Genomic DNA, 19,607 nt, shown 5'->3' with positions numbered 1-19,607 from the left:
AGCTTGCGGATGGTCAACATGTGGAGATGAAAAATCTGACTATTCGACAAAACTCGACCTATATCTCCTCACGCGGAACGATCGTAGAGATGAACGAGGATTTGAAATCGATCTCGTGGACTCATCTCCCTCTACTCTATTTTTTCCTCTTTCTCTCTTTATACACACTAAAGCCCTAACTTGCAGAGGGGTTGGATTCATTGAGCACTAGCATGAGCTTCAAGGTCACAGGGACTTTCAGAGGGGTTGAAGTTGTCACACCCCACTCCAGTAGAACCAACTTAACATTAGGAATACTAGCGGTGTGAATAAGACACATACCTACCTTACTAACCTACCAGGATCTCTGATAGTAGTACCTTAACATTTTCACAATCTCACATCACAAACCAACGTAAGCAGCAGAATCAGAGTATAGTAGCAGAATTATAAATAAAATGGGAAAAACGTCTAATGATAATATAATAGCGATAACTAAGTTATTCTGTTACATTCATCCATGACGTATGATATAATCTCAAAAAAATTATAAAATCCACAGTTATACCAAAAGTATCAAAATATGATATACAATCTCACGGTGTGGTGTAACCACAGTGGTCGCAAGCATAGTCTTGATCGTGCTCCTCCGCTTCTGGCATCCACCAATCGCTCACACCATACTCTGACCGAGAAGATATTGGGTCACCCGCCATTGCCACCATGGTACCTACATCATCATCTAAAAAGGGGTGTATACGTGGGGTGAGCTTTTCAACTCGCTCAGTGAGGGGTGGGGTCACATCCAAGCAAGACAATAGCAGTAATAATTTATGATGCATGATTACGAAAATTAAACACATAGTCCATGATGCTCGTGATACAATTCATTAATTTATTATCCACCTAACAATACAAACTAAGTCTGGTAAATGCTACTATAGCGCATTAGGATGTATCCTTCGTCTCAGAACCGCCATCGACTACGTAAGGATACAAACCCTAGCCATGATTAGAAGCTTATTGGTCCCCGTATGCATCCATGGGTCACCCAACAAACCTCTGATAACCCCCTCCTGGTAGTCATGGCGTCGGTACATCATCCGGCCACCTCTGGCTACAATCACATCGTACTGCGGGTATGGCATTCCAGAAAGTCATATCAAATATACCATAATGGGTTATGCAACACCTTAACCCCTGTTGGCAAGGGTTCATAGCATAGGGAGTGATACCTAACCACACATATGCTACATGCCTTTATAGTGATACAGTTATTATGAATTACACGATACCGACAAGACCTTGACCACAAAGTGAAATTCATCTCCAAATACAGTCCCGGGTACACGACACCATAGAGACCTTGGCCATAAAGTGAAACCCTAGACCGTTTACCTAATCTAGCATATATATCACAGTTGAGTATGGACTACGTGACCTCGGTACCAATCATCGGCCACGAAGCGCATCCATTTCCAAATGTAGTCCCGGGGTGCACAATACCAGTGAGACCTTGGGCACTAAGTGTAACCCATAATTATAACTAACTCTAATGCGCATAATAAATGTATGAATGCAACATACATACGACAATCACGGCACTGGTACCACCTATGCCACGCCAGATTTTGTCTCACACACAAAACCAAACACTCGACGATCACAGTACCGGTACCACCTCGGCCACACCAGATCCCGTCATACATATAATTGAACACTTCATATGAAATCCATAAGAATGTAACATGTGATAAACACCATCGTCATGTGGGAAATATAATTAAGCATATTAAATCTAGGCATGTGGACAATTCTATAATAATTAAACAATCCAAAATAAAACAACCATCCCTCACCTAGTTTACGATCGGGTGTGTTCGGGTTCAAGTACGGCCATCAATCGATGAATTCAATTTTGACTTTGGGGTACGTACGCATCATTGTCCTGGACACAAGGGAACCATACATCAATATGCATCGGGAATATCGGGAGGGACCCACACAGGTCACCCCCAAAGGGTATAGACACAGTTCTTAGGTGTCAATATTGTCACCGAAAATAGGGCATTTCCACAAGAAATATCAGTCCTATTTTCTATGGAAGTGACAGAGAGCACATAAGGCTCTATGTCCACCAGAAATATGCCACCGAAAACAGACCCAGTGGATCCAGTGGGCCGTTTTTTGTGGTGGTTCAGGGCAGTCCACTCAATTTGGGGTTTTTCGGCTCTGGCCCGATCACCAGGATTTGTTCCCTGGAGTTTGTAGGGGATGTTCCTAGCATCATTCTAAGCCAAGAAAATTTTGATTCCATCAAACCATTTGTGAGATACATTGATTGAACAATCAAAACCCTAGTTGGTCTTTTGGCAATACATGTTACGGAAGCTCACTGGGCTTGGTTCGAGCTTAGCAACAACACTGGGAGGGTAGAACACGTATTCTATGACCTTTAACATGATTCATACACTAAGATTCCACCCATACCTAGCTTTTTCTAGGTCAAAATGAAGAGAGAGAGAGTGGTATGGGAGGTTATCCTTACCTCCGGCAACGATTCCGGTAACAAAGCGGCAGCTGGCACCAAGGTAGGCCTCCAACCTTCTTCTTCTTCCTTCCTCTCCTCTTTCTCTCCTCTCCAACATTGAGCACAATGGAAATGAGGAAATTAATCCGCATTTCCTAACTTATAACTTAAGTGGACCTTAGGGTCTGTTTGGGTTGAACCCGTTTTAGACCAATCGGGTTAAATGAATTTTGGGGCACAAGGACCCGAATATTTAGGTCCATAAAGTGTTCACTCCATGTGGAAGGTGTGGAGGATGATTTGGGATCATCTAAAACCATTTACGATGCCAGTGGCGGGAACCATGGGCATCGGAACCCTGATAGCAACCTGTTAACCCACTGGAAACAGGCCTCGGATCTAGGCCCAGGCTGCTTCCGGTGGCTTGTTTTTGGTGGTCAAAATAGCTTGCTGTCCCATGGCTGGTCTCGCACGGGTGGTTGCCCTCAGACATGCTCAAGGCTATTCGATAATTTTTTATGCGTACCAAAATTCAAGTGTGGGGAGTCGGATTACTTACCCTCTGGAATCGGAAGGAATGAATCTCCTGCAGTTAGATAGGCATGCAATGCATGAACCTGTGGGGTCATCTTTACCACTTTGGAAATATAAAACTGTGAGCCAAAACCAGATTATACTTTTGATCTTCAATCCAAGGTTGTCACAACAGTTTCAAATTAGGCCGGATTAGGGCACGGGTGTAACATCCCCCCCACCTTACAAGAATTTCATCCTTAAAATTGAATATACCTGGCAGATCAAACAATCCAGGATACTGCTTCATCATTTCATCTTCTCACTCCAAGGATGCTTCTTGTTCGGGATAGTTCATCCATTTCACTTTGACGAAGGAAATAGTGTGGTTACGAAGAACATGGTCCTTCCGATCAACAATCTTCTCCTGATACTCCACGTAGGCAAAATCCTCTTCCAACTCACGAGGTATGTAAGTCAAGACGTGAGTGGGGTCAGAAATGTACTATACAAGAGATCCTATGATGGAATACAGTTGTTTTGTGTAGATGAGGAACAAGCTACAACCATCATGGAGGAAATTCATCAAGGTATTTGTGGACCCCACATGAGTGCCAAGATGTTATCTAAGAAGATCCTCAAGTTAGGATACTATTGGAACACAATGGAAGCAGATTGCATGGAATTTTCCAAGAAATGCCACAAGTGTCAGATATTTGCTAACATCATACATATCCCACCAATAGAGCTACATTTGCTTAGTTCATCTTGGCCATTCTCCACTTGGGGCATCGACATCATTGGGAAGATCAACCTCGAAGCATCCAATGGTCACGAGTTCATCTTGGTAGCCATTGATTATTTCACCAAGTGGGTAGAAGCTCAATCCTATATGGTCCTCATGTCTACTAAGGTAGCCAAATTCATCCAAGAAAATATCATCTCCCAGAAACATAGAAGACATCATGTGTACCTTCCAATTCTAGTGGTAAAGCTATCCGGTAAGCTACCAGTTCGATCCTCTCCAGTACATTATACGGTCCTATATACCTTGGACTAAGTTTTCCCTTCTTGTCGAGCCACATCACCCTTTTAACTGGGGAGATCCGTAAGAAGACCTTATCTCCAACACCAAACTCTAGATGTTTCCTCCTAACATCTGCGTAGCTTTTCTGCCTAGACTGAGCTGCCTTTATCCTTTCTCTGATCGCATTCACCTTCTCACTAGTAGCCTGTATCAAGTCTGAACCCAAAATATGTCGCTCACCAACCTCATCCTAATAGAGTGGAGTTCGGCACTTCCTACCATACTGTGCCTCGAATGGGGACATTCTGAGGGTGGCCTGATAACTGTTGTTTTAGGAGAACTCAATAAGGGAAAAATTCTCATCCCAACTATAACTCATATCCAAGGCACATGCTCGGAGTAGGTCCTCCAATGTCTGAATAGTCCTCTCCGACTGACCATCGGTCTGAGGGTGAAAGGCAGTGGTGAAAGCCAACTGTGTGCCCATAACCTTCTGCACACATGTCCAAAACTTGAAAGTGAACTTGGGATCTCGATCAGAGATGATATTAATTGGTACACCATGCAACCTGATGATATTATCGACATACAAATTGGCTAACTTGTCCATAGAAAATGTGATCTTGATTGGGATAAAATGAGCTGCCTTAGTCAAGCGGTCCACAACTACCCAAATGGCATCTATACCCTTCTATGTACGGGGGTTGGCCTATGACGAAATCCATGGTAATATTCTCCCATTTCCACTCTGAAATAGACCAGGATTGCAACAACCCATGAGGCCTCTGTCCCTTAGCCTTGACTTGCTGGCATGTGAGGCATCTAGACACATGCGTGGCCACATCACTCTTCATTCCTCTCCACCAGTAGGAGCCTTTGAGGTCTTTATACATTTTAGTGCTGCCGGGGTGAATGGAGTATGGAGAGCTATGTGTCTCTCTCAAAACTGTGTCTCTCAAATCACCATCACTGGGCACACACAATGTCCCTTTGAACTTGAGAATCTCGCTTTTAGTCACAGAGAAATCTGGGTCCTTTTTCCTTCCTGGCATTCTTCTATTAGCTTCTGCAACTCTGAATCAGTAACCTGAGCTGTAGTGATCCTATCCACCAGACTAGGTTGCACCACTAATGCCGATAGTGACAAAGTGATACCCTCTACTAATAGTTCCAAGTCTAGCCTGGCCTCTTCTAGGAGATACTCATTGGTGGTCAGTGATGTAAGAGTCAATGACTGGGATTTTTGACCAAGTGCATTAGCTACCACATTGGCCTTTCCTGGGTGATAGTAGACAGTACAATCATAATCCTTCATCAGCTCTAACCAACACCTCTATCTCATGTTGAGCTCTTTTTGGGTGAATAAGTACTTAAGGCTCTTATAATCACTGAAGATCTCACTTTTCTCATCATACAGGTAGTGTCTCCAGATTTTCAATGCAAAAATCACGGCTGCCAACTCCAAAGCATGAGTGGGGTAATTCTTCTCATAAATCTTCAACTAACTGGATGCATAAGTAATGACTTTCCCGTGCTGCATCAATACACAACCCAATCCCAACTTGGAGACATCACTATATACAACCATACCACCTATATAGGTCAGAATAGTTAAAACTATATCTGATACCAACTTTTGCCTTAGCTCCTTAAAACTCTTCTCACAAGCATCAGACCACTCAAATTTTACACCCTTTCTTGTGAATTAGGTCATCGGAGTAGTAATGCGAGAGAAGTTCTCGATAAACCTCCTATAGTATCCAGCCAATCCCAGAAAACTACGTATGTCTGCTACACTCTTAGGAGTCTCCCATTATATAATTGCCTTCACCTTGCCTGGGTCAACCTGTATACCCTTGGCTGAAACAATGTGGCCTAGGAATGCCACCTGTGACAACCAAAACTCGCACTTGTTGAATTTGGCATAGAGTTGCTTCTCCCTCAACCATTGCAGTACTAACCTTAGGTGAACGGCATGTTCCTCTACACTCTTGGAATAGACCAAAATGTCATCAATGAATACTATCACAAACTTATCTAGGACATCCTAGATTACCCGGTTAAACAAATCCATAAATGCATCTAGTGCATTAGTAAACCCAAATGACATTACCAAGAATTCATAATGTCTATACCTTGACCTGAAGGCTGTCTTACTGACATCACTATCCTTAATCCTGAGCTGGTGGTAGCCCGATCTTAGGTCGATCTTGGAGAACACCTTGGCACCCTACAACTGATTAAATAAAATCATCTATCCTTGGTAAAGGATACCAATTCTTGATAGTTAGCTTATTAAGCTCCCGATAATCAATACACAATCTCATACTTCCGTCTTTCTTCTTGACAAACAACACCGATGCTCCCCATGGAGAAACACTAGGTCTAATTGAATCCCTTCTTCAAAAGGCCTTGAAGTTGCACCTGTAATTCCTTCAACTCTGTGGGGGCTATGTGGTAAGGGGTCTTTGACACTGGTGCCGAGTTGGGGAGTAGGTCTATATCAAATTCTGCCTCTCGGTCCATGTGCAAACCTATCAGGTCATCCGGGAATACATCGAAAAATTCCCTCATCACATCTATCTCGGTCAATGGCCTAATCTCTATCTCAGTATCCATCACAGATGCTAAATAGCCTTGACATCCTTTATCCAGTAGCTTCTTCATCTGGAGTGCAGATATGATGACTTTCTTAGGTTTATTGGGCTTATCCCCTTGGAACACAAATTCATCATCATCACGAGGTCTGAAAATGCTAGCCTCCTCTGCACATAGCACACTAGCTCTGTATGCGGACAACCAGTCCATTCCTAAAATCACATCGAAGTCGATCATATCCAACTCGATCAAGTGAGCATTCAACATATGATGACCTATGGTCACCGGACAAGGCTCATTAACATAATTCAAGCCCACTACACTTCCTGTAGGGGTGCTCATAGCCAAACATTGAGTCAGTCCCTTAGGTGGAATTCTCATCTTCTTTGCAAATGTCGGTGACACCAATGAATGTAAGGCTCCTGAGTCAAATAACACATGTGTAGGAAATAATGATATTAATAATGTACCTATCACTACATCGGGTGTAGCATCGGCATATTCTGCAGTCATAACAAACACTCTGACCTATGGTCTTTGGCCCTGTGGGGGCTGCGATGGTCTAGGGGATGAATATGTCTACTGGGGCCTGGGTGGCATAGTGTATGGTGCATCACCTGGCCTTCGATGGGGCCATGTCCTCTCCATATGGCCTGGTTGATCACAATGAAAGCATCTCAGACTTGATCCTGAAGACTGAGAGACAACACTGGATCGGGAGGGCTGGGAAGTCTGACTAGCATTAGGCCTTCTAAATTGCACTGGAGTTGGGTTGATACAAGGCACTCAAAAAGGTTTGTTGCCTCCCCTAGAGTCAGTAGATCCCATTGGCCTCTTTCTATTTCCTTGTTGGGCCGTGAAGTTGTCTCTATGCCGACCTTCAATGGATTTGGCCACTTGGACCACCTCAGCATGGGTCTGCAGTTTCAACCCCACAATGGTTGACCCAATACCTGGCCTCAACCCCTTCTCAATCTTCTTCACTTTAGCTGTATCACCTCTGAGATGCTCAGGAGCAAAATGGAATACCTCCTCGAAGCGTTGCTGATACTTGTGCACAGACCGAGAACCTTGAACCAACTGAGAGAACTCACTCTCTCTCCTATCCCGAAAGCTTTCTAAAAAATATTTCTCAAAGAAGGCCCCTTTAAAGTCTGCCCAAGTGGGGTTCGGGTTACTATCCCTCAGAATAGGCTCGGTGGCACTCCACCAATCATCCGCTTCATTTTGTAATTGATAGCCCACACACAAAGTTTTCTACTCATCAGTGCAGCCCATCAATCTAAAAACCTTCTCCATTCCACCAATCCATCTTGATGGATACAATGGGTCTTGGCCCACCTTTGAGAATCATGGGGGCCTAAGCCGTTGAAACTTCTCTATCATTTTTGTCCAGTCTATCCAGCCCTCTACATGGGCTTGAGCTTGTTCCAATATTGAGTCTTGCACATGCCCATGCACTTGTGCCCCACCAGATGTTTGAAGGGTAGCCGATCCAACTGGTATTAGAATGGGTGCCGATGGAGTAGGAGGTGTGGGCGGTACATTACGGGCTTCCATTACCACTTGGATTCTATTATCAATCCTGGCCATAAACTGGTTTTATCTTTCTTCCACTTCTTGCATCATGTTATTAATGATGGATGCCATATCCTGGGCTGTAAGTACAGGCAGAGCCGGAGGCACAATGCGGGGTCTACCCTGATTCCGTGTAGGGGAAGCGGGAGGTGACGGGCATGATTGGGATTGGGATCGATTGTTCCGGTGTGACATGACTCCTGTGAAGGAATCCAATTAGTGCACATGCATAAACAAGTTTGTATGCAATTGGAACACATGCATGCATAGTGGGTCCCACACGTATATGATATTCAAAATTTGGGTTAGGGCATGCATAAGTGGGGTCCACACATATTAGGATTATGCACGTATTCCAAAGGGGCACACCATTAAAGTAACCAAATAAAATTTTAGATTTGAAAAATAACATGATTTACTTTCCAAAAGAGTCCACCAAAAATAGGGGGTCATATCACCGAAAATATAGTTTAATCCACCAAAAATATCAGTGGTATTTTCGGTGGTCAAAACAGAGGGCAAAAATCAAAATTTCCCCTTCACCAAAAACAGGCACCAAAAGCATGCCAGTGTTTTCGGTGGCACCAAAACGGCTATAAATAGGCTCGGGTCTTGGCTTCTTTATAAAAAACCCTATTTTCTCTTATGAAAAAGGTGTGAAAATGGATAAGGAGGATTTTATTACCCATTCCCTACCTTCCTCTCGCTATTTCACGATCAATCGACACTGCATTCGCACCAAAGTTATGTTTCTCCTCTCTGTAACATAGTTTTGTGATTTTCTTCTCTGTGAGCTTTACAATCAGACATTGAATCTGGTTTTTTATCCTAAATCCTTAGGAATTATATCGTAACAATATCTGGATGTTGTGTACGTACCTGACGTGCCGTTGAATAAGAGGAGCAAGATGCCACCGCTCAGTTCAACCCCATTCTGTTCTGCTCTATGGCTGAGCGAGACCGTTGGGAACTCTTTGAGCGCCACAATGTGGACCCAGGAGTTTATGGTAGGACCAATGACTTTCGTGCATTCTATCTCCGTCAACGGTTTGATGAGGTTGGGTGGTACCGAATCTTAAAACCCAACAAGTACTACTACCCACACTGGTCAGGTTGTTCTACTCTAACTTGTAATGCGTGAACCGGGGTATCGAAGAGATGCAGATCACCTCCTATGTGAAGGAGGTGGAGATCTCCTTTGACATGGGGCAGTTGGCCAATATTCTGATGGTCAGCAATACCGATGACCTAGTATACTGCCTGCCTCGGACTCCGGCATATGAATTACAGAGTCCCGATACCTTTCAGGAGATCAATGACATGCTGACTAAGAAAGCCAAGGGATAGAACCGTTCAATCAACTATTTTTCTACTTCAAAGGTTATCTACGGTGCGATTCAGTTGAATGTCCTCTCCACTTGCAGACATTATGAGGAGGTATCAGCACTGCAAGCTTATGTGACCTACTATGTGTACATGGGGGAGCGGATACGTCTCCCTTACCTGCTTATGTAGACCATGGTTCTTTGGTCCGAAGGAATGGATCACCAAGTGGGAAGCCTATGCTATGGAAGGATACTCACTGACATCTTCTACTGCTTTGGGGTGGACTTAGAGGGAGAGGCACACTTGGGTGAAGAGGTCACAGACTTCAACCAAGATTCCCTAAGGAAGATGACCATAGATCTACGAAAGGTGACCCCTATTCCAGGAGAGGGTGGCGATGCTGGTGATGTTGGTAGTGCAGAAGGAGAAGTTATAGGGATTGGTGGGCTCCACCACATGATCCCCAGACTATGGGTTCTATGGTTGCCTCTACTTCTTGAGGCACTAGGGGTGCGAGGCATTACGGTCTCAATGATGTTATGGCCCACCTAGACACCACCGCATCTCTGATGAGGAGTATAGATGGCCGCCTCAATAGCATAGACAGGACCTATTATCTTTTGGACAATAGAGTGGCCTCCCTAGAGGCATAGATGCAGGCAATGGTCTTCCATCTGGGTATTCCAGTGCCTCCTCCAGGAACGCATGGTCTGAATCAGGATCAGGGCCAGGGACAAAACTAGCAGTAGCAGTGGCAAGAGCAGCAAGAGTAGTGGCATGTTTGCCACTGTAGCTTTTGGGATTTTCCTTTCCATATTTTATTTGAGTTTGATGTTTTAGGTTTAGTTGAACTTTTACATTATGTCATTTGCTTCAGTTTTTAATTTCTTAGACTTAGGCTATTTAGGATTTTCTGCTTTCAGTACTTTATTTTTTCTTATAAGAGTATAAGTTGGGTATTCAAGTTCTCTATTATAATGAAACGGCTTTAACACCTATACTTGTCTCCTATTGTGCAAATTTCTATTCTTGTTGTCTTGGGATTTTTATTTAATCCTAATTTTCCCAAAATCATGGTTTGGTTGAGATTGTGAGTTAAGGCAGAGCATCGCACTCTGATACCATAGCTGTCACACCCCACTCCAGTAGATCCAACTTACCGTTAGGAATACTGGCGGTGTGAGTAAGACACATACCTGTTTTACCAACCTACCAGGATCTCTGACAGTAGTACTTTAACATTTTAACAATCTCATATCACAAACCAATGTAAGCAGCGGAATCAGAGTATAGTAGCAGAATCATAAATAAAATGGGAGAAACATTTAATGATAATATAATAACGATAACCAAGTTATTCTGTTATATTCATCCATGACGTATGATATAATCTCAAAAACAATATAAAATCCATAGTTATACCCAAAAGTATCAAAATATGATGTACAATCCCACGGTACGACATAAGCACAGTGGTCGTAAGCATAGTCCTGATCGTGCTTCTCCACTTCTGGCATCCACTAGTCGCTCACACCATACTTCGACCCAAAAGATACTGAGTCACCTGCCATTGGCACCACGGTACCTGCATCATTATCTAAAAAACGGTGTATACGTGGGGTGAGCTTTCCAACTCGCTCAGTGAGGGGTGGGGTGAAGCACATCCAAGCAAGACAATAGCAATAATAATTTATAATGCATGATTACATAAATTAAACACATAGTCCATGATGTTCATGATGCAGTTCATTAATTTATTATCCACCTAAGAATACAAACTAAGTCTGGTAAATACTACTACGACGCATTAGGATACATCCTTCGTCTCAGAATCTCCATCGACTCCACAAGGATACAAACCCTAGCCTTGATTAGAAGCATGCTGGTCCCTGTATGCATCCATAGGTCACCCAGCAAAGCTCTGATAACCCCCTCCTGATAGTTATGACACCGGTACATCATTGGCCACACCAGACAGGTTCCCACCTCTGACTACAATCACATCATACCATGGGTGTGGCATTCTGGAAAGTCATATCGAACATACCACAATGGGTTATCTAACACCTCAACCCCTGTTGGCAAGGGTTCATAGCATAGGGAGTGATACCTAACTACATATATGCTACATGCCTTCATAGTGATACAGTTAGTATAAATTACACGATACCGATAAGACCTCGGCTACAAAGTTTAATCCATCTCCAAATACAGTCCTCAGTACATGATACCAGAGAGACCTTGGCCACAAAGTGAAACCCGAGACCGTTTACCTAATTTAACATATATATCATAGTTGGGTATGGACTATGCGACACTGGTACCAATCATCGGCCACGAAGTGCATCTATTTTCAAATGCAGTCCCGGGGTACACAATACCAGTGAGACCATGGCCACAAAGTGTAACCCGCAACTACAACTAACTCTAAATCACATAATCAATGCATAAATGCAACACACATACGATAATCATGGCACCGGTACCACCTTGGCCACGCCAGATTCCGTTTCACACACACAACCAAACACACGGTGATCATGGTACAGTTACCACCTCGGCCACACCAGATCCTGTCATACATATAAATGAACAGTTCATATGAAATCCATAAGAATGTAACATGTGATAAACACCATCGTCATGTGGGCAATATAATTAAGCATATTAAATCTACGCATATAAACAATTCTATAATAATTAAACAATCCAGAATAAAACAACCATCCCTCACTTGGTTTACGATCGGGTGTGTTCGGGTTCAAGTACCGCCACCAATCGATCAATTCAATTCTGGCTTTGGGGTATGTGCACGTCACTATCCTAGATACAAGGGAACCGTACATCAGTATGCATCAGGAATATCGGGAGGGATCCACACAGGTCACCCCCAAAGTGTATAGACATAGTTCCTAGGTGTCAGTACTGTCACCAGAAACAGCTACTAGAAATAGGGCATTTCCACCAAAAATATCAGTCTTGTTTTCGATGGAGGTGACAGAGAGCACATAAGGCTCCATGTCCACCAAAAATATACCATCAGAAATAGACCCAGTGGATCCGGTGGGCTATTTCTGATGGTGGTTCAGGGCAATCCACTCAATTTGGGGTTTTTTAGCTCTAGCCTGATCGCCGATATTTGTTTTGTGGAGTTTATAAGGGATGTTCCTAGCATCATTCTAAGCCAAGAAAATTCTGATTCTATCGAGCCATTTGGGAGATACATCGATCGAACGATCAAAACCCTAGTTAGTCTTTTGGTAATACATGTTGTCGGAGCTCACCGAGCTTGGTTTGAGCTCGACAACAACACCGTTAGGGTAGAACACGCATTCTATGACCTTAACATGGTTTATACACTAAGATTCCACCCATACCTAGCTTTGTCTAGGTTGAAATAAAGAGAGAGAGTGGTATGGGAGGTTGTACTTACCTTCGGCAATGATTCCCGCAACAAAGCGGTAGCCGGCACCAAGGTAGGACTCCAACCTTCTTCTTCTTCCTCTTATTCTTCCTTCCTTACTCTCCTCTTTCTCTCCTCTCCTACATTGAGCACAAGGGAAATGAGGATTCATTTCCTCATTTCCCAACTTATAACTTAAGTGGACCTTAGGGTCTGTTTGGGTTGGACCCCTTTTGGAGCAATCAGATTAAATGAATTTTGGGGCACGAGGACCAGACTATTTAGGTCCGTAAAGTGCTCACTCAATGAGGAAGGTGTGGAGGATGGTTTGGGATCATCCGGAACCATTTACGATAAGAGTGGCGGGAACCATGGGCATCGAAACCCCGACAGTAACCTGTTAACCCACTGAAAATAGGCATCAGATCAAGACCCAGGCTACTTTCGGTGGTTTGTTTCCAATGGTCAAGACAGCAAGCTATCTTGACAGATTGCTGTCCCATGGATGGTCTCGCACGGGTGGTTGCCCTCAGATATGCTCAAGGCTATTCGATAATTTTTTATGCGGGCTGGAATTCAAGTGTGGGGAGTCGGGTCACTTACCATCTGGGATCAAAAGGTATGAATCCCCTCCAATTAGATAGGCACACAAAGCACGAACATATGGGGTCATCTCCACCCCTTCGGTAATGCCAGCCACGAGCTAAAACCCGATTGTACTTCTGATCTTTGATCCGAGGCCTATCACAACAATTTCAAATTAAACCGGATTAGGGCATGGGTGTAATAGGAGTTGTTGAGCTCAAGATCACAAAGCTTCAGGGTCGCATAGTGTCCAATCTCTCTTCTCGCTAAACATCCATAGAGCTGTCGAGGTATGCTTCATCTCTATTTCTCTCTCTCTCTCACACACACATTTGGGGTGATGGTTTCAGAGGGGTTGGAGTCATTGAGCTTTTCTTCATTGTTGCCCCCTCCCCCATACCAAAAAAAAAAAAAAGAAAGAGATGAAGCTGATATGCAGGGACATTGCTGGGCACACAGAGTTTTATAGGTGATGGTTCAATGCAAGGATAGATTGGTTCATCATTTATGTTCCAATTGGCCTAGAATTCTCATTGAATCATGTATTTATAATTTTCCTATGTTCTAATTTAAAAGAACAAGATATTGTTTTACATCATTATCTCCCTCCTAATGTTTTCAAAACCGGGGAATCACTGTTTCGCAGCTACTGGTAATCCAAGTTTTTCCTAATCAATTTCAGCTTGTTCTGGTTTATAATTCCTTGATACACTCTGAAATACATGACCATCATATTTATTAGATTCTTTGGAAATGAACTGAGGTTGAGTATTTTCTTCTCTTATCAGCTATAACAAAATGGATGGATCAGCACACTGACACAAATAAATAATAGGATTGTTTATCCCTCCCTCCCCGTCTCCTCTTTTCTAGTATCGCATGGAGAGGATGGATGTAAAGTCTTGCAGTAAGGTTTATTTGTACTAGCCCATAAATATGTCCACATGAGAATGCATGGGTTGGATATGTTTTATATTGGTTGAAAATATTTAACATTCTAAGGACTACTCTCACTGTTCTATCTTTATGGGGAAGAGTTCTCAATCTAGGGGTGGAGGATTTCTAGGTCTGAAAGGAAGTGACTGGTCTTGGTTGTGGAGGATTATCAAGAGGGCCTTGGTTGTGGAGGATTTCTAGGTCTAAAAAATATTAGGATTTCCTTGTTCACTATTCCTATTTGTAAGCATGCTTGGGTGTTCCAAGGTCATCTAGCTAGAACATCTGCACCAATTAGAGGTTCAATAATTATACTTTGGAGATCTGACTAAAGCTTGTTGGGATGTTTTCAAGGATATACGGCTGTTTGAAAGGTAGTGACTGGCATCTCAAAATAAAAGTATAAGAACTTCAGCTCAATATCTGACTTTATCCTCCAAAATCATTTACAAGGTACTTAGAGAGTCCACAATCCAAAAGTCTCTTAAGAGATCAGCAAACTTAAAGATGGATGAACTTAAAATTCAATCATTCAAAAGGGTTGTAAAGATTGTGTTTTTTTGGACACTATGAGAAAATACTTTTGGGTTTATGTCTTTGTTTTGAACCCAGAAACTGAGAAGGCAATAAGAACTACTCATGCCATGCATCAAGAGTCTTCTTGTCTCTTTGTTTATCTTTGACAACAACCTTTGCATTTATTTAATGGACACTTGTATTTAATAGTGTCCACTTCCATACAACCTTTCAATGCATTTAAGTTTCAGATTCATTCCATAGCAAATGGTTTTGTGAATCATATCTTTTGTGTGGCTAATTGATGTCTGTATTTTTATTTTGCAGATCAAATGTCTATCTCAAGTGTTAATTGTAGTAATCCTGATGTACTTAAGCATAGATGCATTAGGTATCAATGTAATCGAAAAGATACAATTAGGATCTCAGAGACTGCGGATAATCCAAATAGACTCTTTTACGGGTGCCCAAAGTTTATATGTAACTACTTCGCTTGGTGTGATCCTATAAATGCACCAACAACCGAGCCTCCGTGTAAAGAAGTCCCAATAAACAATCTCGCACATGACTTTTGAGAGATGCAAGAAGAGGTGAGGGGGTTACGAGAGGAGGTGTGGGTGTTGCGAGCGTTGCAAGAGGAGGTGCACAGTGAAAAAATTAGAATGTATGAAATAGAGAAATTTATTGGATCAGTGAAGGTTGCTATTTTGTATTTTTTTTTTTTTTTTTAGCCAGTGTATTTGTAGCAATTGTGATTAGTAGAAGAATGTGACGATGTTATGTAACTAAAAGAGATGTGAGTAATAAAATGGTATTTTCTTTTTTGGTGTTTTATTTTGGATTCTCTCTTTATTTGATGAATTATTTTTATTAAATGGATTGTTAGTAATGAAAGGAGATGTAAGCAATTCCCTCAAGAGTATGTAAATCATCAAGGTTTAAAATTCAGCAATGTTTGAAATAGAAGTGACACTAATGATATGCTCAACAACAGATATTGAGTCTTGATGGATTCGAACCACCATCCCATGGGTGTAACCCCATGTGCTCTTCCGATTGAGCTAAAGACTCACCTAGGGGCATAAACCATGTTAGTTTCGAAATATAATAAAAAAATTTCAGCAATGTCACATATAATGGATCTATAACAAAAAGAAATCAATTTCAAAAACACATTAGAATTCCATAAATGCAACTGAGGCATAGGTTCCCATAAATAAGAAATGAAACTTAACAACTAAGATTGATCAGACACTATTTGAATGGGGGAAAAATGTCATTATTTCTTGAAGTTTGGGATGATATTCCTTGCAAGTCATAAGTACCCTGTCACAAGGCAACAACATTGTCCAATACATCAATAGTGAATGAATAACATGATTGTAATGGAAAATATATCGATACATTTGAAACATTCCAGCAATATAGATCTGAAACTTTGATTGTCATTCAATTGGTCAGATTCAAAAGGTGCATGAGCTTGTTGTATTTCTAAAGGTGAAATTGAATGGTGTATTTCAAAAAGTACACAATCTTGTTGCATTTCTTGTGAAGAATCACCCATCATTCCCATAACAGTTTTTTTCTTTCCCATTCCTTGATTTTTCACCCAACTCTTCTTACGTCTACCACCTTCTTTGGACCATCTTTTTTCTTGAGAGTTACTCCACTGTTGACAACAATATCTTTAATTAGAACCCTTTTATCATCCTGCCCATTAAAACTAATATTTATAGTTTTCAGATGTTTACAGAGCTCATCAGCAACATTGTCCACATAAGCATAACCCTCAGATGAATTTGATGCTATTGCCTCAATCCTATCCAGTTTAGGACAAATACGTCTATACATTTGTGAATAATCCAGGTGGACATCTTCCACAACAACTTTTCCTTCAGTATCATGTACAACAGTATTTCTTGCTATCCATGTCCATCTCCTCAATATATATGTATCTGGAATATATTTGAAATCATCGACATCTAGAACTTTAAAAATATGATCAAATTTTTGACAACTACAATGAATAATATACTCCTTTAGGTTGCACGACACTATACATTCATCTTCTTTTCCTAATGTTGAGACTACATATTCATAACATATGGCATTCAGAATAAATTTATTGATGTAGCATGCACTAATCCACTCATACTATTTCTGAATTTTCTCAAAAGTCTTAGTAGCTACATATTCATAACAGGTGGCATTTTGAATAAATTTCTTGATGTAGCATGTACTAATCCACTCATACTATTTCTGAAGTTTCTCAAAAATCTTAGGAGTGTAAACTCTTGCTGCTTGATTCATAACAGATGATTTTAAGAATAAAATTCTTGGAAGCTTATTTCTTGCATCAAACTCTGCCTTCAACTCATTAGCTCGCTTGTCAGCCACAATCCTTTTGAAGTGCTTGAAAAATTGTACAAGGTGAAGAGTTGAACTTAAGTAATCCTTCATGTCACCATTTATACTTTTACCTAGTTGTGTACTCCGCATTCCTATAGTCAATGTTTCCTTCATATAACACTTGGTCCATTTATATTTAAGACAATAAATACGGTCTAACCATGAATTTTCGTTAACCTGATAATCACTCCTTAGTTTATCCCATGCAATTTCAAATTGTGATTCATCATCATAATGGAACATACACTTCTTCAAATCTGCTAAAAAATTTAAGCCATCTTTCATCATGTTGCCCATATGCTTTATGCCCTTTTGCATTAGGTGCAATATACACAAGCTGTGCTTGGTCTCAGGTGACACCTCAGTCAAAGCCTTCCCCATTGCAGCATCTTGATCTGTAAAAATAGTTATTGGCTTCTTTTGTCCATGAGCTTTCAGAAAAACCTCAAACAAAAATTTGAACGAATCAACCATCTCATCATACAAAAGTGCAGCCCCAAATATGATGATTCCCCTATGTTGATTGAATCCAGCAAATATCCTAAAAGGTCTAGACTCTTTGTTCGTAGAAAATGTTGTATCAAAGCTAACAACATCACCAAACTATGCATCACCAAATGTTGTATCAGCCCAAAACATGTTAGCTATCTGCTTATCATTATCCAACTGCAATGAGTAAGTAAATGATAGATTTATCCTAACTTGATTTTCAAAATATAGTAGCAAACTCTTGGCTTCACCATAACGAAGGTCTCGTTGACTCTTAGTTCGAAGATAATTCTTTTGATCTTCCCTCAGGCACCCAATGCTCTGTTTGCCACCTATATGCTTACTTATATACTCAAACATGTCCTTAGGTCTAATACCAGAGTCATCTGCCAGATCAATTTCAAATGCATGAAATTCAGAAACAATCCTTTGTGACTTCATCAAATGACTAGTTGATGGCAAGTGAAGTTCATGATTGTGTTCTTCAACAAATTCAATGCAATTGTACATCCCATCAATATTCAATTTAATTCTCATATGTGCAAGACAATTAGTTCTTGTCTCTGCTCGAGGCTTCACAATATTATTATCTCTCTATCTAGTTTCCTTTTTCCTTGTTTATTACATATAAATACCTTTGATGTAATGGTCTTGTTATCTTTGATACTCTTATGTATCAAATCTGTTTTGATACTAAACCCCTTTGTTTCTCCATATCCATAGTAGAAATCATATGCCTCTTGCTCATAATTAAACACCATACCAACATAAGGCTTAATCTCACTATGTGCAGTCATTGGATCTTCCATTTTTTTGCCTAAATGTTGAGCAATTGAAGTAACAATTAACCAAAGTAAAGGATTGAAAATGTATGAGCAACCTTCATTTTTAGATTTTCACATAGAGACTTGATCAAGATAATCCCACATAGAAAATGTTAAAATGGAAAAAGAAGAAACAGAGCCTTAACCCGGAAATAATGAAGAAACATTACAGTATAATCCAAAAAAGGGGGAGGGGGCATAAAGGATAGTATTAAACACCATACAAAAATTATATGTTTTAGAATCTTTACCAATTTGTTAGTCTCTTCTCTCACTTCTATTTGATGCTAAACAAACATTTCAATACCCAATAGTCTTTAATTCAAATCTTTCAGGATATCCAACTGCTAAGACTATTCCCCTGTTTTTTTCTTGGGCCCTGCTTTTCATACATAATTTAACTTCTTTGAACAATTTCCAAATCACTACTTTGAACAAACCCATCTTGGATTGGACTAGAAACCAAACACTTGATTACATTATGAACTCAAATACATGGGCATTTAATTCGAGCTTCCTAACCCATATTCTCTATTTTAACTTCTCAACAGCCATGGGTTCTCATATTTACTTCCCTTGTATATATGTTTATTGATTTTTTGAAGATGCAGGCATATATTTGATGTTCCAATAATAAAATTTCTTCTTAATGGGTAGAAAGGTTCATAAAAGTAGAGGCTCCCTTTATTCATTGTTTATTTACTACCCAAGAAGTATCTAATGGGAAGGTAGATTTGGAAGAACTAGAAAAGCTAGACAAAAATTTATGAGTGGATTAAGAAAGGAGATCTTATATATATATATATATATATATATATAAAAAAAAAAAAGATTAAGAAAGCTTGTTATGCCACTTAGCTGAGATGATGGATCGAGAAACTCAAATCTGTGTTT

General features: G+C 40.8%; 1 protein-coding gene across 1 annotated transcript; it reads right to left on the bottom strand.

Annotated features, from left to right (window-relative positions):
- Positions 1-16,596: 16,596 nt before the first annotated feature.
- On the bottom strand, positions 16,597-18,426 carry LOC122094831 (protein FAR1-RELATED SEQUENCE 5-like). The gene is made up of 3 exons (XM_042665424.1): positions 18,103-18,426; positions 17,246-18,003; positions 16,597-17,008 (listed from the first exon to the last, which is right to left on the bottom strand). The coding sequence occupies exons 1-3, from the start codon at positions 18,424-18,426 to the stop codon at positions 16,597-16,599; spliced, it is 1,494 nt and encodes a 497-aa protein (XP_042521358.1).
- Between the last annotated feature and the right edge of the window lie 1,181 nt (positions 18,427-19,607).

Source organism: Macadamia integrifolia, chromosome 12 (genome assembly GCF_013358625.1).
Source record: "Macadamia integrifolia cultivar HAES 741 chromosome 12, SCU_Mint_v3, whole genome shotgun sequence".
NCBI lineage: Eukaryota > Viridiplantae > Streptophyta > Magnoliopsida > Proteales > Proteaceae > Macadamia > Macadamia integrifolia.
This window is presented reverse-complemented; position numbering and strand designations above follow the sequence as displayed.

Excerpts from the sequence above, each read along its gene's own strand:
- LOC122094831 (XM_042665424.1), bottom strand. The coding sequence starts at position 18,426 with ATGAGAATTAAATTGAATATTGATGGGATGTACAATTGCATTGAATTT. Across the intron at positions 18,004-18,102 it reads TACTATATTTTGAAAATCAA|TTTGGTGATGTTGTTAGCTT; the intron begins GTTAGGATAAAT and ends GGTGATGCATAG. Across the intron at positions 17,009-17,245 it reads TTTGAGAAACTTCAGAAATA|TTGTCAAAAATTTGATCATA; the intron begins GTATGAGTGGAT and ends TATTCATTGTAG.